Source organism: Macrotis lagotis, chromosome X, assembly GCF_037893015.1.
Source record: "Macrotis lagotis isolate mMagLag1 chromosome X, bilby.v1.9.chrom.fasta, whole genome shotgun sequence".
Taxonomy (NCBI): Eukaryota; Metazoa; Chordata; class Mammalia; order Peramelemorphia; family Peramelidae; genus Macrotis; species Macrotis lagotis.
The window spans coordinates 642,195,340-642,214,174 of record NC_133666.1 but is presented as its reverse complement, the minus strand read 5'-3'; the positions used below and the strand labels follow the sequence as shown (position 1 = coordinate 642,214,174).

At 36.6% G+C, this 18,835-nt stretch overlaps 1 protein-coding gene across 1 annotated transcript in view; it reads left to right on the top strand.

Annotated features, from left to right (window-relative positions):
* EPS15L1 (epidermal growth factor receptor pathway substrate 15 like 1) overlaps positions 1-18,835 on the top strand; it is a 135,220-nt gene that overhangs the window by 29,015 nt on the left and 87,370 nt on the right. Inside the window, exons 8-14 of the mRNA XM_074204388.1 lie at positions 304-363; positions 1,414-1,647; positions 3,931-4,088; positions 6,868-7,024; positions 7,376-7,461; positions 12,686-12,758; positions 18,032-18,193. Of these exons, the coding sequence (XP_074060489.1) occupies positions 304-363; positions 1,414-1,647; positions 3,931-4,088; positions 6,868-7,024; positions 7,376-7,461; positions 12,686-12,758; positions 18,032-18,193 (930 nt within the window). The remainder of the gene's footprint in view (positions 1-303; positions 364-1,413; positions 1,648-3,930; positions 4,089-6,867; positions 7,025-7,375; positions 7,462-12,685; positions 12,759-18,031; positions 18,194-18,835) is intronic.

Below are 18,835 nucleotides of genomic sequence, written 5' to 3'. Positions count from 1 at the left end.
TTATATAAAAGATACTTATGAGCTATTTTGAAAATATATTCTAATTAGATCTGTATTCTTTACCTCTATACTTCTGTCTCTGAATCCAAATTCTCTAAGGCTTTCTGAGGTTTAATAGCTACAGTTCACTACTTTTGTTTCTATTGATCTGGAAAAATTAAGTTTGGTGGTCATTAGAGTTTCTGGACATTCTTATACCCCCCCAAGTTCTGCAGGTATGTATTTAAATAAGTGAAAATAGGGATCTCCCAAATCAAATTTTTCTTTCTTAGTGATTTTTTTTTTAATCTTCCTTTCTTGTAGGTCTGGGATCTCAGTGATATTGACAAAGATGGACATTTGGACAAAGATGAATTTGCTGTGGTAGGCCCTTCTTTCTTTGTTACTCTTTATTATACATGCAGAGGAGGGAAGGACATGTGAAATTTAGGGGTTTCTTGATTTTAGAGTGTAGGTTTATCCCTCTTTTTCTGTCTTTTTCCTTTTAGGGGCAGCAGCAGGCCTTTGTTTGAATCAGTGATCATATTTCCCCTCATTTGTCTGCCCCCTGATGTATCTGACCTTTTACTCTCTTCCCACTGCTGCCTTCCCTTTTCATTTCTGGTGCATCCTCTCATGGCTGACTTTCTTCCTCTCTATTAAGGGTCTCACTGCCCTTGTCCTGATTCCATTGACATCTTTTTTATTCCTTTGAACATGCTACTTTTCCAACTTCCTCATCTTTTTTCCTTACGCTCAGTGCCCTTTTTGACCTAATCATTGGTGTTTTATTTATAGTAGTGACAGCCACTACTACATGTGCAGTAAACTAAAGGAGCTTAATGCTTCTGATGGTTTCAGAAAATGCTATGATGAGAAATAATGAGAGGAATATGTATTCACTTAAGTTAGATGATTAGATAATTTAATTCTTGAAATTTATATGATATAGTTTTGGAGAACTACTATCTCGGGGATAATCTGTAGATATCTTTTTTAAAAATTCTGATTTTATAACTTCCTGTGATACTATCTATGGTTATTAATCTTGGGTACTCCCTCCTCTGATACAGATCACAGTTAGATTTATGAATTATTAGACTCTATCCCCCCCCCAATTTATCCCTCATGGTCAACCTTATTGTGATATAATAATATATATCTATATTTAGACTAGGCTGATCCTTAGATGTCAGACTCTGGGCCTAATCTGTCACTGATCTATTCTTGTTTGGCAGAACAATATGAGAATGGAAAGAAAAAATATTTTTATTTGTGGGAAAATGTTCTTTAAATTTTAGTTTACAAGCTTCCTTAAATTGAGTATGTCAGAGAACCATAAATGTGGAACTGGTATCACAGCTGTTCTTTATGTTCTTTTTTGTCTTTATCTTTGTTGATTGACTTTCATAGGTCTGTTATTGTTACTTCCAGGCTATGCACCTAGTATATCGAGCCCTTGAGAAAGAACCAGTTCCATCTGTACTTCCACCATCACTTATACCACCATCTAAAAGGAAAAAAACGGTTTTTCCTGGTGCTGTACCTGTTCTTCCTGCAAGCCCCCCACCCAAAGATAGCCTTCGTTCAACTCCTTCCCATGGCAGTGTGAATAGTCTGAACAGCACAGGAAGCTTGTCTCCCAAACATGGTATAAAACAAGCTCAGGTATGCTTTAAATTTTTTTTCATTTCTAGTGTTCTCCACAGGAAAGTTCTTCTCTGTATGTTTTATCATGCTTACTGTTCTACCAAATAGAGCATCCTTGTGATTGGATTATTGCAATGTGATAGAAATGCTGCTTTATTTTATTTTGTTATCTGAAACATACAATTTTGGTATATTTAGTCACTATCTCTACCTGCAAAATATAGGTTGCCAAGAGAAAGGTACCAGATGGCAAAACAGACTTGCTAAAGATAGAAGGGGAATCTCATACAAACATGAATATTTTATGTGCAAATTTTATCTCTGTATGTGAGTCCATTTATTTATACCCATGTGAACACACACACACACACACACACACACACACATATACACACAATACAACTGATAGATGATATATACATAATATTTGATATATTGTATAATATTTATCAGTTATGTATGTTTGCATATATATGCCTTGCTAAAAAGAAGAAAACTTATGCAAATATAATTAATTTGTGTGGATTGCTTGATTATAAATACACATGCATACATAAATATACATCTATATGTATAGCTCTGTCTCTCTTACCTTGCCTGCCATACCAGCAGAAGAAAGTCTCTGTCACAGGCTCCTTCACTTTTCTGAGCATCCATTTGACCAGCCCCAGTCTCGCTGCTGGGTCTTCTAGTCTCATCTCTAAATGCCTTTTAGACATCCCCAACTGAATATTCAGCTTAAACTCACCATATCTAGAAGTAAACACATTATCTTTTCTTCCATACTCACTTCTTCATAACGTCCCCATTCCTATCAAAGGTACTGCTCTCCTCCCAGTCAGTCATCCAGGTTCACAACCTAGGTGTCACTTTTCCCTTCCCAGTTCCAGTCATTTTTCTTATCTTCTTAATGTCTTTGTATACATCTCCTTTTCTACACACACAAACACGGTGCCGTCACCCTGGGACAGGCCCTCATTACCTTATTCCCAGACCATCATAGCTCTTTCTTGCTTCCTGTTCTACCCATCTTAAGTTCTTCCCCACCCTAACCATCTTCTACCCAGTTGACAAATATCTCTTCTTTAAGCACAGATAGGACCATGCTAATGTCCCTTTGGCTACCCTCCTGGTCATTCTTTTTGGGATCTTCTCTAGTTGGTTGAATTCCTAGGACTGAGCATCATAATCAAAAGTGGGATTAGGGCAGGTTCAGGACAGTGGGACTATAACCCCTCTGGCTTTCATTTGCATACTGCTGGTAGGTAGCCCAAGAGAGCCAGAAAAACCTGCCTAAAATCTGCCCTCTGACACTGACTAGCCATGTAACCTTGGGCAAGACTCTCAAACACTCTTTGCCTCAGTTTCCTCTTCCCTAAAATGAGGATGATAACAGTACCTCCCTTTTTGGGTTGTTGTGAGGATCAAATGAAAGAATTATAAAGGGCTTGACTCAGGGAACACTATAGACTGTTTTTATAATAATTGTTATTTAGCAACATGACTTCAAACCCACCCTTCCATGAAACCAGAGTTATGAATCCTCATTGCTATACCTTACAAATGTAGTTTTATTGGTTACAAAGTTCAGCATTTTATTTTGGTGAGGAGAGGAAGGTGATGTTGATAATGTTGAGGCAAGCAACTGACTTGGAGGTTCATTCTACTTAAAGTGACTAGTAATTATTAAGGGTATAACTAAAGTAAAGTCAGAGCTTTGATCATGAGATCCTGTATAAATAAAACAAAAGCCTTTGAATAAAAAGAGGGATGCTTTTTTGGAAGACTGCTAAAGGGAAGATACTACCTTATACTTCAAATTGTTATCAGTTAGAACCTGTTTCTCCAAGAAACTCTTTAAACAAAACTATTTAAGAAAGTTTTATCATGCATCCATGATAGATTCAACAGAAGGACCCATCCTTACCCTTTTCCTTAGTGCCACAGTCTGAAATGAAATTCCAAAATGAATGGGATCATTGGCTTTAGCCAGTACATAATTTTTTATCTGTTGTTAATAAAAAGTGTGTGTGGGGGGCAGCTAGATGGTGCAGTGGATAGAGTAGTGGCCCTGGAGTCAGGAGAACCTGAGTTCAAATATGGCCTCAGACACATATTAATAGCCTGTGTGACCTTGGGCAAGTCATTCTTAACCCCATTCATTGCCTTAAATAAATAAAATTCAAACAAATATTACAGAGATTCAAAAGGGGAGTAATCCCTTTTAAAAAAATAAAAATAAAAAGTGTGAATTCAGTGGTTCTCTTAAAGATGACTAACTTAATTTTTTTTTTTTTGTAGCCAACAGTGAATTGGGTGGTACCAATGTCTGATAAAGTGAGATTTGATGAGATTTTCTTGAAAACTGATCTGGACATGGATGGTTATGTGAGTGGCCAGGAAGTGAAAGAAATATTTATTCACTCAGGCCTTACTCAGAGTCTCTTAGCACATATATGGTAAGAATTGAAAGTCTCTTTGGAAAATTCTTTTTTGATTGAAGCTTTCTTTGGGATTGGATATAGTTCCTGAGAGAATTCAGTGGAGAAAAAAGGGGGAAAAAACAGTAGCCAGTTACTCTGAGAAGATTTTAAAAGTGTTGACCTTGCAACCTTAGATAAAACAGATGAATAATTTAATCATACTCTTTAGTGCAAGAGAAAAGACTTTTAATTTTATGCATTTAAGTTTATAGAAACCTATTTAATAAAGTATCTGGGAACATGTCTACTTTTGAAACTGTAATTTTACCATAAATCTAAAAATTTGGGTTTATACTTTAACTTTATTCTGGAGTAAATTAGAATTCAAATGAAAAAATCATGGGGCTATGATTATGTCAATGTTATAATGGCTTATTTTAAAGCAAATATAGCAGAATCAGTTCAATCAAATAAATGTTTGCTTCCCACAAAGTAATTTCCTTTGGTATTGACTTCAGATCTGATTATACATGATTATAACATATCTTTGTATTTTTTTTGTTTTTATCTTAATTGATATCCCAGTTTGAATATCGGCTTCATTCGCCTAATCTGACCCCAATTTTCCTCAAAAGGAGTTATACTAAAAAGTTTGCTGATTCAGAAGACATTTTCTCAAGTGGAATCTCAGACATGATTTTGAACCATGACAGTATCATTGGAATAAGAGCATCATTTCATCAGGAGGCATCTATCTGCTAAGCACCTGTTTAGTCTCATGCTCTAGGTCAGGTGCTGAGGACACAATATTTAAAAAATGAAAAAATTCCTATTTTCTAGGAGCTAAAGATGACTCTTGAGGATATAGTAAATAGAGTTCAGTTAACATTTACTTTAAACCATCTCACTGATCATCCTATGGTAACATCTCTATTAGGCTCCATTCAAAATTTAGAAGTCTAATGGGAATGAGTAATCATCCATCCCTTACTCCTTGCCCATCAATACTCCACCACTCTGCTTTGAGCCTCTTGGTTCTCCTACTGAATCAGAGCAATCAGCCCAGTCTACTCTGTATACATTGCAGTGCTGCAATAGAGGCCTCTGTTTTTCTGAAATTCCTGATGTAAAGAGACTTTCAGTACCTAATTATCCATGCAGGTTGTTGAGGTGTAGAAATTCTTTCATTAGAGAATCTTGAAAAGAGAATGGGTAACTTATCTTTTCCTTTATTTTATTTTATGGTTTAAGAAGCCTTTTTAGGGGGTAGCTAGGTGGTATAGTGGATAGAGCACTGGCCCTAGAGTCAGGAAGACCAGTTCAAATCCGGCCTGAGGCAATTAATAATTACCTGGTGTGTGACCTTGGGCAAGTCAGTTAAGCCCACTACTTTGCAAAAAAAAAAATAAAACAAAAGAAGCCTTTTCTTCCCAACACTCTGGTGAGGTGTGGATAGTGCAGATAATGTCCTGATTTTGCAGATAAGAAGGGAGTTTTAGTGACTTTTTAAGTTACAGGCCTAGGAAGTGATACAATTCAGATTTTATCCCAGGATTTTTGACTCTCAGTCCAGTGCCCTTTCTTCTATAATGTGCTGCATCAATTACTCTCCAGGAATCCAGAGAGCATCTAGTTCAATCTCTTTATTTTACAGATGAGGAAATTCAGATCCAGAGAAGTCTGAGGGTTCAGAGGCATCAACCAAGAGTAACTAGCCTCACTAGTAGATAAGTGCTAATTAGTATGGCTAATTTACTAGCAGTGGTTTGTGGGATGCTTTCAGATACCTCCATGGCTTTATAAAACCCTGAATTTACATATACTAACCACTTCAGGTACTCTTTCCAACAGTGTAGGTGTTACCACTTCACAAAGGTCCATGACTCAGCTTATTGATAATGACTTATTCATGTGGCTCTGGTTGGCATGAAAGATGATGGAGTCAGAGGGGAAAAAAACTTTTTTCCATAATCAGATGGGCTAGATAGTGGCATTATTTATTTTGTAATTAAAAAAGGAAAGTTCCCTTCAAGTCTTCACTGGAATTGCTGTGAAACTGAATACATTGGTACCTTTGAAAGTACTCTATAAATCAGTAAAATATATTAGTATCTTTCTGCATGAATGAATTTCTGAGACTAGTCAAGAGAACTATAACTATTAGGGATGGAAATTATTTTTTAAAAACCCAGTAAATGAATATTTGTTGAGTGCTGGCAGGGATCTTGGCAATGTGCTAGACACATGATAGATAGGACAGAACCTGAACACACAGAATGCTGCTTTCTTTGTGTTGCTGTAATCTATTGGCACATATGGGATCAGGCACCAGTTATTGAAATGAATACCCCTCTCCATGTTTACAATACTCTCTTGCTTAAACAGAGTTTCCTAGTTAACCTTGACTTTTCCAACATCAGGCTCAAGATGTGGTGATGGTGGATTTTTGATTTTCTTTTCCACAGGAATGACATAATTAGGCATCTTCACTTAACAGAATCTTAGACATAGCCTCTCAGGCAAAACAAGTAGAAATTGGGGGCAGCTAGGTGTTGCAGTGGATAAAGCACTGGCCCTGGAGTCAGGAGTACCTGGGTTCAAATCCGGTTTCAAGTCACTTAACCCCACTTGCCTTACAAAAAAAACTAAAAAAAAAAACCAAGTAGAAATTGGGGTGAGAAAATGAAAAAAACAGCTTTTTTTTTTCTGTCAGAATAACCTTTGTGGGGGAGCTGTATTGATTGGGGATTAGATTTATATTATAGTACTTATTAATCTATTTAATAAGTAATTGGCATTTCTATTCTTGGGACAGGGCTCTGGCTGATACAAGGCAGACGGGAAAGCTAAGCAAGGAGCAATTTGCATTAGCCATGTATTTCATTCAGCAAAAGGTTCATAAAGGAATTGATCCTCCTCAGGCTTTGTCCCCTGACATGATCCCTCCCTCAGAAAGAAACACTCCTCTTCAGGTGAGTACAAGAGAGGCCAAAGGGCACCTCAGCTCAGACATGTAGTGACTTACAATCAGCCACCTGAGAGAGGGGAGGGGGTGGCAAATCCACCTGAGATGTTTTCTGCAGCATCTGGTACCCCCTTAACCTCCCTGCCAAAGTTTCTTCGGACTAAGTTTGGCCATGGGAGGGACTTTCTTTGTGCTTAGCTTCCACAGCTACCTTTGTTCTTATTTACTCTGCTTAAATGCATGCTGGTGTGGATGACCTGGCTGTGGGTGATGCTCCTCCAAAGCATCAATTGATCATAATGGTAATTGACATTAAGAAATGATTACCTCAGTATTGTATATTTGGATTTTCTTCTAGGATAGTTCAAGTACTATTGGATCAGGGGAATTCACAGGAGTAAAAGAACTTGATGATATCAGTCAGGAGATTGCTCAGCTGCAAAGGTATCTTATAAATTGCTTTTAACATTTTCAGCACTAAAATGACTCTAAAAGTTGTGCAAAGTATATACTAATTCCTTGGGAATACTTTATGTAAAGCTGGAAAATTGATGTTTCTATTATGTCCAAATGAATCACTCAATAATTATTTATAGCTATGTGCCACCTATGACCTACTTTTGTGTGCTAGTACATATTCAAAAACAGAAATGGAAGCCCCTGATTTCAAGGAGCCTACATTCTGTCAGAAGAGATAATTATGACATTTAGGCATATATATAAAGGCCGTAGGAGCTGGGCTAGGAGGGAATCAGAAAAGACTTCATGTAGAAGGTGGTGTTAAGTGCATTTTGACATCAAGTTATAAAGAGGAGGAGAATGGGAGAAAGCTAGTCCAAAGAGTGAGATGAGAGCTAGTGTATGCAGAATAGTCATTAGGCCTCTATGATTAACTTCTACAATAATAAGTAAGAAAGCTGGGCTCAGGTCAAGTTGTGAAGAGCCTTAGATGTTAGGTAGTAGAGTTTCTGCTTTATCTTAATGTTAAAAGGGAGCCACTGGAGTTTATTGAATAGGAAGATGTTATGGTTAGACCTGCTTTTTTTTAAAATTTTTATTTATTTAAGGAAATGGGATTAAGTGACTTACCCAAGGTCACACACCTAGGCGATTATTAAGTGTCTGAGGCTGTATTTGAACTCAGGTCCTCCTGACTCCAGGGCCAGTGCTCTATTCACTGTGCCACCTAGCTGCCCCTGGTTAGACCTGCTTTTTTTTTTTAGGTTTTTGCAAGGCAAATGGGGTTAAGTGACTTGCCCAAGGCCACACAGCTAGGTAATTGTTAAGTGTCTGAGACCTGATTTGAATCCAGGTACTCCTGACTCCAAGGCCGGTGCTTTATCCACTACGCCACCTAGCCACCCTAGACCTGCTCTTAAAGAAAGTCATTCTGGTAGCCCTGTGGAGGATGGATTGGAGGAGGGAGAGAAATGAGTCAGGGAGACCAAAGATGAGGCCATGTCAGTAGTCTAATGGAGAGGTAAGGAGGACTTCAGTTTGACTGGTAGTTGTATGAGTGAAGAGAGGGGAGTATATGTGAATGGTGAGGGAGAGAGAAAGAGTAAGTTTCTGATTGGAGTTACTGATTGGACATATTGGGGAAGGGATAGTGAGCTGTTGAGGATGGCCCTGGTGTTGCAAGGATTCTAAGAGAAAAGAAACACGAGTTCTGTTTAGTAAAATTGGATATTTTAATTGACTTTTTTTCCCCTAAGAATCTCTGGTTCAGATATTTGCTTATGATTCTATACCAGCTGGATGATTGTGGATGAAACCTCTTACAGAATCATGATATTTCACAGGTGTAGGCAATCTCAGAAATTTGATTGATCCTCTAATCCTTGAAAAATGATTCAATTTTTGTGGGGTTGGGGAATGGGGAGGCAGTTGAGGTTAAATGACTTGCTCAGGGTCACACAATTAGTAAATGTCTTGAGGTTAGATTTGAACTCAGGTTCTTCTAACAGGAAGACCAGTATTCTATCCCCTGAGCCATCTTGCTGCCTCAAAATGATTCACTCTTACAATATACCTGACAAATGGATATTCAGCCTCTATTCATTCTTTCAATTAAGCAGCCCATTCTTCAATTTTGAATGACTCCAGTGTTAGAAGTTTTTCTTTGTACCTTCTTGACATTACTCTTTCTTTTCTTTTACCCTCTAGAGCTAAGCAGAATTTTGTTTCTTTATGATGAATCTTCAAATATAACTTTAATTATTCTTTCCTGCAAGCAAAACATTGCATTTCTGATAAATACCATTAACTTGAGGCTTCACAGTCTTCAGTTTATTATTATCTTTCCTAAAATATAACTCTTATAACAGAACACAATAGTCCAGATGTGGTCTAATCAGGGCAGATCTTAGTTGGACCTTCACCTCCCACATTAGTACTTTTGACCACCATATATACACTGTTGATTTATATACTAAGCTTTCCATCTTCTGTATCTTTAATTATTAGGATTAGGATGGGCATGTAGTAGGCCCTTTATAAATTGTTGAGTGACTTATTTGGACATAGTCTAAACACAAATTTCCATTTTCATACATTGTTTCATAAAAATTTTCTTAGATAAATTGTTATCTATTCATGCCTCCCCAGTTTTTCATTTTTAAATTTTATTTTTTGAACTCAATTACAAGATTTTACATTTTTAAATTTTATTTTATTTGAACTGGCCCAGTGTCTTAGCCTGTCAACATTTTTTGGAATTCTGACTCTGTCATCAAATGTGTTAGCTGTCTCTCCCATCTTTGGGTCATCTTCTTATTTGATACACTTGCATCTGTGCCCCTTTCCAAATTAGTGTAGGTTCCTAAGGTGGCCAGTGGAGAGATGGTGGATGTAGAGGTGGAAAGGGACATCTTGGTATGTTATGTAGTTTTTTTTAAAATTAGTTTGCAAGTAATAACACTAAGACCCAGAAAATTGAAGAAATAATTGATGAATAATAAATGAAAAAGTAGAACAGGTGGTCTGTGGCAGAGCTGAGGAAGTCTAGAGCTCGACTCTACTTCTGCACACTTTCCACTATTTAGTGCTTTAATGTCTACACAGTGTTTTATATATAACTCATTTGATTTTTATTAAGTATTTTGTTAAATTATATGAAAACTATTTTTGACATTCTCTTGCTTTACCAATTTAGTCATCCTGTCAAAAAAGAAAAGAAAATTAATCTCGGATGACCAAGATCTTTTGATGAAGTCACTCTCTCTCTGTAATCCTTGTTTCTTTTCCAGATATTCTCAAACCATTTTTTTTTTTTAGGTTTTTGCAAGGCAAACAGGATTAAGTGGCTTGCCCAAGGCCACACAGCTAGGTAATTATTAAGTGTCTGAAACTGGATTTGAACCCAGGTACTCCTGACTCCAAGGCCAGTGCTTTATCCACTACGTCACCTAGCTGCCCCTCAAACCATTTCTTTAATGATACATTCTAGAATTTTGCCAAGAATTGAAGTGAGACTTAGTCTAACTTCTCTAGTTTGCAGACTATATAGTCTTCTCTTCCATTTTTTGAGAAATTGGGTCTGTTTACCTTTCTCCAATCTTACAGTACCTTTTCCATACTTCATGAGCTTTCAAATGTTGACAGGGGCTCAGTAATACCTCTTTCACTTAGATATGTCATTCATTTGGTCCAAGTGATTTGGCCTCATTAATGATAGCTAGGTCTTATTTTACTATTTCCTTTAATATCTTCAGTATTAATCTTTGGTAGTTTTGTTCTGTACTTTTCAGTCTAATCATTCTCCTTAGAAGTAAACAAAGAATTGGACATCTCTGTCTTTGTTCTTTCCATTGTCAGTGATCCCATTCAACCTGAGCAGATATCTTCTTCCTCCTTTGATCTTCTTTTTCATAATTATCTTCAAAGGGGATTTCTCACCTGCCAACCCCTATGGAGCCAAGTTGTCATTTTTTTAAAGGTTTTTCTTTTACAAGGCAAGTGGGGTTAAGTGACTTGCCCAAGGCCACACAGCTAGGTAATTATTAAGTGTCTGAGTTCAGATTTGAACTCAGGTACTCCTGACTCCTGGCCTGGTGCTCTATCCACTGTGCCACCTAGCCACCCCCAAGTTGTCACTTCTTGAGTGATCAACTGTTGCATCTTCTATTCAATATCTGGCTTCTTCCTTTTTCAGAAAAATCTTACATTTTTTTCCCTTAGCTCCAACTATTACATCAAAACAAAGTTTTTCTTCTTTTCCTTCTTAATTTGTGCTAGCATTTTCCCATCCTCCCATCTTTTGACACAAGTTAGGATTTTCTGCCTTTTTAGATCTTTTTTTTTCAAATGTAAGCCTTTCTGTTTTTCTTTTTCTCTTTTTAAAGGAGCACTTCATCTTCCATGATACCTTGGAGAAGGAAGAAACATTTCTATATCTCTTTTGCCTTTTCTTCTAGGAGGACATTAGACTGTACTTTGAATATAGATCATATCCACTTTACTGTGTAAAAAATATAGTCACTATGTACTCATTGAACTTCGTTGCAGAATTCTTGCTGCTGTCCACATTTACTTAGTCTTTGTTTTTCTTGCTCCCTTACTTCTGGGGGGGGGGGCTGTTTTTAGTCCTCCATTTGTTTCTCCCTCTTCTCCTTTGAAGCATCTGTTCACAGCCTGATGACTTTATCCATTTCATTTTCCTTCTCCAATATTGTTTTATCAGTTTTTCTTACTTGTCTTAACTCACTGTCTTCAACTCCTTGAGTTCTCATCATTCAGTTTGCTTCTATCTAAGCTTAAAGATTCCTCTCCTTTCTCTTTTTAGGTCTTTTTGTTTTAATCCATCTTGAATCTATTTCCTTCAATCTTTTTCTTTCTTTTTGAATGTTTTCTCTCTAAATGTAAGGTCTAGTATTCTTCATTATTTCACAGCTCTCCAAATAATAGTCATAATTCCTTCTCTTCTTTCAGATAATAACTTTATTTTGAACCTAGTTATCTTCCCCTCAACTTCATTTCTCTAGGTCTCAAAAATTTATTATTGGGGCAGCTAGGTGGCGCAGTAGATAAAGCACCAGCCCTGGAGTCAGGAGTTACCTGGGTTCAAATCTGGTCTCAGACACTTAATAATTACCTAGCTGTGTGGCCTTGGGCAAGCCACTTAACCCCAATTGCCTTGCAAAAACCTAAAAAAAAAATTTATTATTATTAATGATGATGATAAATATTTTCATGGCATTTTTAAAGTTATCAAAGTGCTTTATATATTTAATGACATTTGATTCTCATAGCCACCTTGTGAGATACTATTAATGATCTCCATTTTATAGATGGGAGAGAAATTAAGTGATTTTCCTAGGGTCACACAGTAAGTGTCTGAGGTAGGATTTTAACTTAGGCCTTCTTGATCCCAAACCTTGTCCTCTTTTTACTGTGCCACCTAAGATCTCTCTGATCTGGTTGATCAGGGCTACTTTATAAGTGTTTTTTTCAGTACTTATTGTCAATAAGTATAAAGGAATTAATGAAAGGAGTAATGATCCAGAGCTGTTGGTTTGGGTCAGGGTTGTCAAGGAAGACTTCATAGAAGAAATAGAATTTGAGTTGGAAATTGTAGGATGAGTAGGATATGGGTAAACCAAGTGGATGAGGGAACAATCTTAATATTCCAGATTGCTTAACTGATTCTGTATATATGTTTTTCACTTAGAGAGAAGTATTCCTTGGAACAAGATATTCGAGAAAAGGAAGAAGCCATTCGACAGAAAACTAGTGAAGTACAAGTAAGAGCATTGTGTGCCTCTGCTAAACTTCCAAAGAAGGAAGCTTTTTGTATTGAGTTTAATCAAATGAAACTAAAAATTTTATTTAACTAGGGCAATTACCCCATTAATGAAGTTGCTTTCATCTCCAGTGTATGTGTATCTCTACACACAAAGCCACTTGTTTGTATATGCAGCAAACAAAATTAGACTCTGTCTAGATGTGAATATTACTGGATTACCAAACACTCCTTTGCCTCCAGAGACATCAGTTTAATTGTCTCCCTTCCTGCTATCATAATCCTTCCCCACCAGTGCCCTTCTTCAGACCCACAGAATGCTTTGCCTCCTCTAGCACTTATTTGTGACTTTAAGCCCCATTCCAACTGCCTTGATTCTTTGCCCACCACTAACCCCACAGTGGTTATTGAGGACTTGAGTCTCCAGTGTTACTGAATTCCTTGGCCTTTCTCACCTGCTGAGCTTGCCCAGCTACTTCATAGCTGCACCTCATCCCCACTCCTGCTTTCTCTATTGCTAGTTCTGAGGAAAGCCTGGGCTTAAGGATAGGTGGTTTTCAAAGGGACCATTAAAGGATGGTAGGCTACAAAGGATTTTAGAGACTCTAGTCTTACCCTACATGTAGCAGATAAAGAAAGTGATGGAAGCCTAGGTGGGTTATTAAGTGATTTAAATGCTCAGGGGTCCTAAGAGGTCACAAGCAGCAGGACTTGCCTTCTTTTTGGTTCTTATTTCCTTTGATCCTCTTTCATTTCCCCTGATATTGTCTTTCCCACATACTTGAATGACCTCATCTTCACAGACAACATCAAGGCCTTTCAGTGTGATAGCTCCCATTTATTATCCCATTCTTCACTTAAGAGCTCTGTCTCTATTTTTTTTTTTAGCTTTTCATTTTTTTTTTCCTTGAAATCTCAAAGCCAGGTTTTGCTGGAGCCCTTTTGCTGGGTGGGCCCCAGATGGTTGTCCTTTTCCTCTGCCCCCTCTCCCCTGGTGGGGTAAGGTCCTGAACCCCTTGAGGACAGACTCCAGTACTTGGCATAACCCAGCACTTAGTAGGCTCTTGATCAATAATCACTAAGGACTATTCTCATAAAGCTCTGCATGTGTTGTTATTTTATGCCATTAAGACAAAAGTCCCTTTAGGGCAGATGCTGTTTTACTTTAAGTCTGTATGCTTGTGGGCCTGGCACCTGCCAGTACTTAGTAAATCCTTGAGTTAATTCTACACAATAAATTCTAAGTAATTCTGAGTAAATCTTAAACTCTAAGAGTAATCTTTGCATGCTCAGATTTTTTACAGTGCTTCATGTATGTTCTACATCCCAAACCATCATTATCTTCTAAGCTCTCCACTTCTTTATAGTGGTTGCTCAGTATGACCTTTTTTTTGTGACTCCTTGGACCATGATAATTTTCTTGACAAAAATATGAGAGTGATTTGCCATTTCCTTCTCCAGTAGGATAAGGCATATAGAGATTAAGTGATTTGCCCAGGGTCACATGGCCAGTAAGTATAGGAAGCTGTATTGGAACTCAGGTCTTTCTAACTCCAGGCCCAGTGCTCTGTACACTGAGCCACCTAGCTGCCCTCTTTTATAATGGGGCGCTATTAAACTAACTTTTAGCTTCTTGGTTTCTTTCAAACTGTCAGCAAGCTGATTTTCACTGACTTTGGAAGCTCTAGATTTTGATTATGCATTCCTGGGAGTTTTTATTTAAGAATTTTTGAAATAAAATGTCTTAAGTTTTTTTTTGTCATGACACTCAGAGAGTCCAATGATTTAAAAAAATTTTTTTCCATGTTAGGTGTTTTGGCAATGAAAATACCTTGCATGTTCTTCTATTTTTTTTTCAGTCTTTTTACTTTGTACTTTTTACTTTTTTCATGGCATTATTTTTATTTGGTTCACTCTGATTTAGGGAGTTTTGTGACTTAGAAAAGATTTTGTACTTCTTATACAGATAAATCAAGTGGTTATTAACCTTTTCTAAGTGTTTATTTTATTTATTTTTCCAGCCACATGAAAAGATCATTTTTCAACAATCTTTTTTTTTGTAAGGTTTTGAGTTTCATTTTTCTCCTTTCCATCCTTCACTCTCCCCTCCCCCTGACAAAATGCAATCTAATGTAGTTTATGCATGTATATTAAATGTAGTATATGTGTGTATATGTGTTAAACATATATGTATGTATATGTGTGTATAAGTATGTTAAACATACATCCATATTAATCATATTGTGAAAGAAAAACCAAATTAAAAAGGGAAAAAGAAAAACCATGGGTGCAGCTAGGTGGTGCAGTGGATAGAGTACTGGCCCTGGAGTCAGGAGGACCTGAGTTCAAATCCAGCCTTAGACACTTAATAATTGCCTAGCTGTGTGATCTTGGGCAAGTCACTTAACCCCATTGCCTTAAATACATAAAATTAAAAACCATGAGGCGGGGGAAAGCCATAACACATAAAACAAATTTTAAAAATTGGAGATAGTAAGTTTTGGTCTGCATTCAGACAACATAATTCCTTCTCTGGATATGAATATTATTTTCTATCACAAGTCCTTTAGAATTGACTCTGATTATTGTTCTGTTGAGATAAGCAAGTTCATCATAATTGGTCAACACATAATGATGCTGTTAGTGTGGCCAGTGTGCTTTTGGTTCTGCTCACTTCACTCAGCATCAATTCATGCAAGTCTTTCTAGGCTTTTTTTACAGAACAGTAGTACTCTATCATATTACCATAATTTGTTCAGCCAATTCCCAATTTATGAGCATATTTTCCCCTGTTAGAAATATTTTTGTATATATGGGTTTTTTTTTTTACCATTTTTTTGATCTCTTTGGTTTAGTGATATTGCTGAACCAAAGGGTTTGTATAGTTTATTGCCTTTTGGGCATGTTTTGAAAATATTCTCCAGAAAGGTTGGATCAGTTCACAACTCCACCGACAATGCATTAGTGTCCCAGTTTTCTCTCTTCCCCTCCAATCTTTTTTTGTCATATTGGCCAATCAGATGGATGTGAGGTGGTACCTCAGAGTTGTTTTTATTTGCATTTCTCCAATAATGATTTAGAGTATTTTTTTCATGACTATAGATAGCTTTAATTTCTTCATCTGAGAACTGCATGATCATATCCTCTGACTATATCAATCGGGGAATAACTTGAGTTCTTATAAATTTGAATCAGTGCTCTATATAGTTTATAAATGCATCTTTTATGAGAAACACTAACTGAAAATTGTTTTCTAATTTATGGAATTCCTTTTAATCTTGGTTGCATCTTTCCAAATTTTTCTTGCATTGGTTTTATATCTTTATCAATTTTTCCCTCTAATGTACTATTTCATTGACAAAAAATATTTTTAAGCCTTTTCAAAAAGTTTTTTTTTTAAGAAGCCCACAATAAAACTCTTGCTTTTCTCATTCAGAAATTGTGGTTGAATTTGTGCCCAAGTTTTATTTTTCTCAGAGGCTTTGCATGTACATGTTTTGGAGTCATTCTTCTCTTCTATGTTTGTCTGTTTGAGTGTCCCTGCCACCATAATAGCTCATTATGGGGGGGAGGGGAGAGGGCAGTGTTTTTTGTTTGTTATTTGCTCATTCTTCAGCTTATTTTTTGACTTTGTACTTGATGTTATGGCCAGACCCTGGAATTTCTAGACTGAAAGTGTAGGACGATTCTGTTACTACTTTTATGGGGGTGCTAATATCTCAGGGACAGACTGGGAAACTGTAACCTTTTAGAGCTCCCAAAATGGTGTGACCCAGAGCAGCTTCTGATTCTTCTGCCCCTTGGTCAGGCTTTGTAAGTCCCTGGCCTGGGTTTGTGACTAAGCAACAAAGGATTGTTTCTGGGCTAACCCCCTATCAGGTAGCTGCCAAGCTTTGGTAGTTTAGAATCACAACATTGTAGGCTTCCTTTTACTCTGAAATGCCTGCCCTAGTTATTTCTATTCAGGTTGGACTAGATGCTGAAACTAAAACCTCTCTCTGCTGCTAGAATCTGAGTCACTTTGCTGCTCTTTGCTTCATGTGCTCCTCATTCTACCTTGGGTCTGTGACCTGTCCCTATAATCTTCCTCTGATGTAGTTCTGGGACTTTCTCTTGCCTTAGGGCAAGAATCTCTCTCCCTGGAATACTCTGAATGCAACAAATTCTGGGCCCTGACCCTTTTCCTCGGGTCAGTAGATTTTGACCAAATCAATGACTTAACTGAATTTTTCTGAATTTCTCCCATCAGAATTTGGTATTATTCATTTAAAGATCTGTATGGAGGAACTCCCTGTTTTGTCTCTGCTACTCTATCCTCTTTTTTTTTTTTTAGGTTTTTTATTAAGTGTTTGAGACTGGATTTGAACCCAGGTACTCCTGACTCCAGGGCTGGTGCTTTATCCACTGCACCACCTAACCGCCCCTATTCTATCCTCTTGACTCTTCCTCCTAAGTCTTCTTAATGCTCGTGCCTTTTTTTGAGATTAACTTCTGTCTACTCTCTGTTTTCTGTGTGTCTGATTGTATATCCATTATCTCATCTGTTATACTGTGAACAGAGGCTCTTTTTGCCTTTTTCTTATCCCTGGTGCTTAGCACAAAGTAAGTATTTAATAAATAGTTGTTTAATGTCTGAGGTAGAGGAGAATGAAAGATGATGTCATCAACATTATAACAACTGGCATTTATATAGCTTTAAATTTTGTAGGGTGTTTTATATATTGCTAAATGTCAAAGGAAAAATGGGAAAGAGATATAGAGAAGAAACAGTTTCTTTAGATACTAACTGATTAATTGAGTATAATGGGTATAGTTTTTCAACTAATCTTTATTTTTAAATCTTCAGAGCTATGAATGTAAGTCAGTGGAGGAAAGATAATTTTCTAGATTTTGTATTTTCTTTACCCATGGCTCAGGGATAAACTAAAATTAAAAACAAACAAGATATCTGGATATTGAATCAAGTGGGTGATATACTTTTAGATCATTTGATTGACCAAAATTTTGCAAATATACTGCCCCATCTATTGGTTTCTTTAAGGTTATTAAACTAATTTTGGGGGACCAGCTCACCCAATTCTGCTTCTGTTAGATTGTTTACTATTGGATTTCTGCTCTTGCTTGGCTTAGCAAAGCTTCCTCCCCTGGTTTTCATGGAGGAGGCTATGCCTCTGTTGTGGAGTCAATTAGCAGAGATATTCCTGTGTAGGTGAACAAAGAAACCATTTCATACTGTTCTCTCTATAACAGATCAATTTATGATATTTTCCTTAGGAGCTGCAGAATGATTTAGATAGAGAAACAAGTAATTTGCAAGAATTAGAAGCCCAGAAACAAGATGCTCAAGATCGCCTTGATGAAATGGACCAGCAGAAAGCTAAACTTAAAGATATGCTCAATGATGTAAGGCAAAAATGCCAGGAAGAAACACAGATGGTGGGTGTTGGTTTATCCTTGAAATTTCATGTCTCCATATTACAGGTTTAACATTGTATTAGAACAGTTAAGCCATCCTACAATTAGTTATAGATTATATCCCTAAAACAAGATCTCTTTGAGAAGAAAAAAGTTGCATATCAAAAATAATTGATATAAAAGCACTTGAATCTTCAGGTGATTCTTTCATCCCATTGGTGTTGGTATAACCTATAGCAGTACAGAATACAGCCAGTCAGTATCTTAACCTCTGGGATTCTTTCCAAAAATCTTTTATAGAAAATACATGCAGGACATTGCAGGACTAACTTTTTTGTTTTAATCTTAGAGATACCAGTTCAGGACTTGCAGTCTTGCTTTTTGACTTTCATTTTTGTAACATGATCAACTTATATTTTCTTTCTGACATATATATGTCTTGAAAAATATCTTTTATTGCTATATACAAATATTTTATTAAAATATTTCTTAAGGTTTTTTAATAGTTATTTTCATTCAAATAAAAATATTTTATTCACATTAAAATTTATTCACATAAATCTTTAGTGTTTTCATTGTAATTTTCTTGTTGAAATTAAAATTAAAAATTAAAAAATCTAAATTCTGGTTTTACATGAACTGGATTTGGAGAGAAAAGTGTAG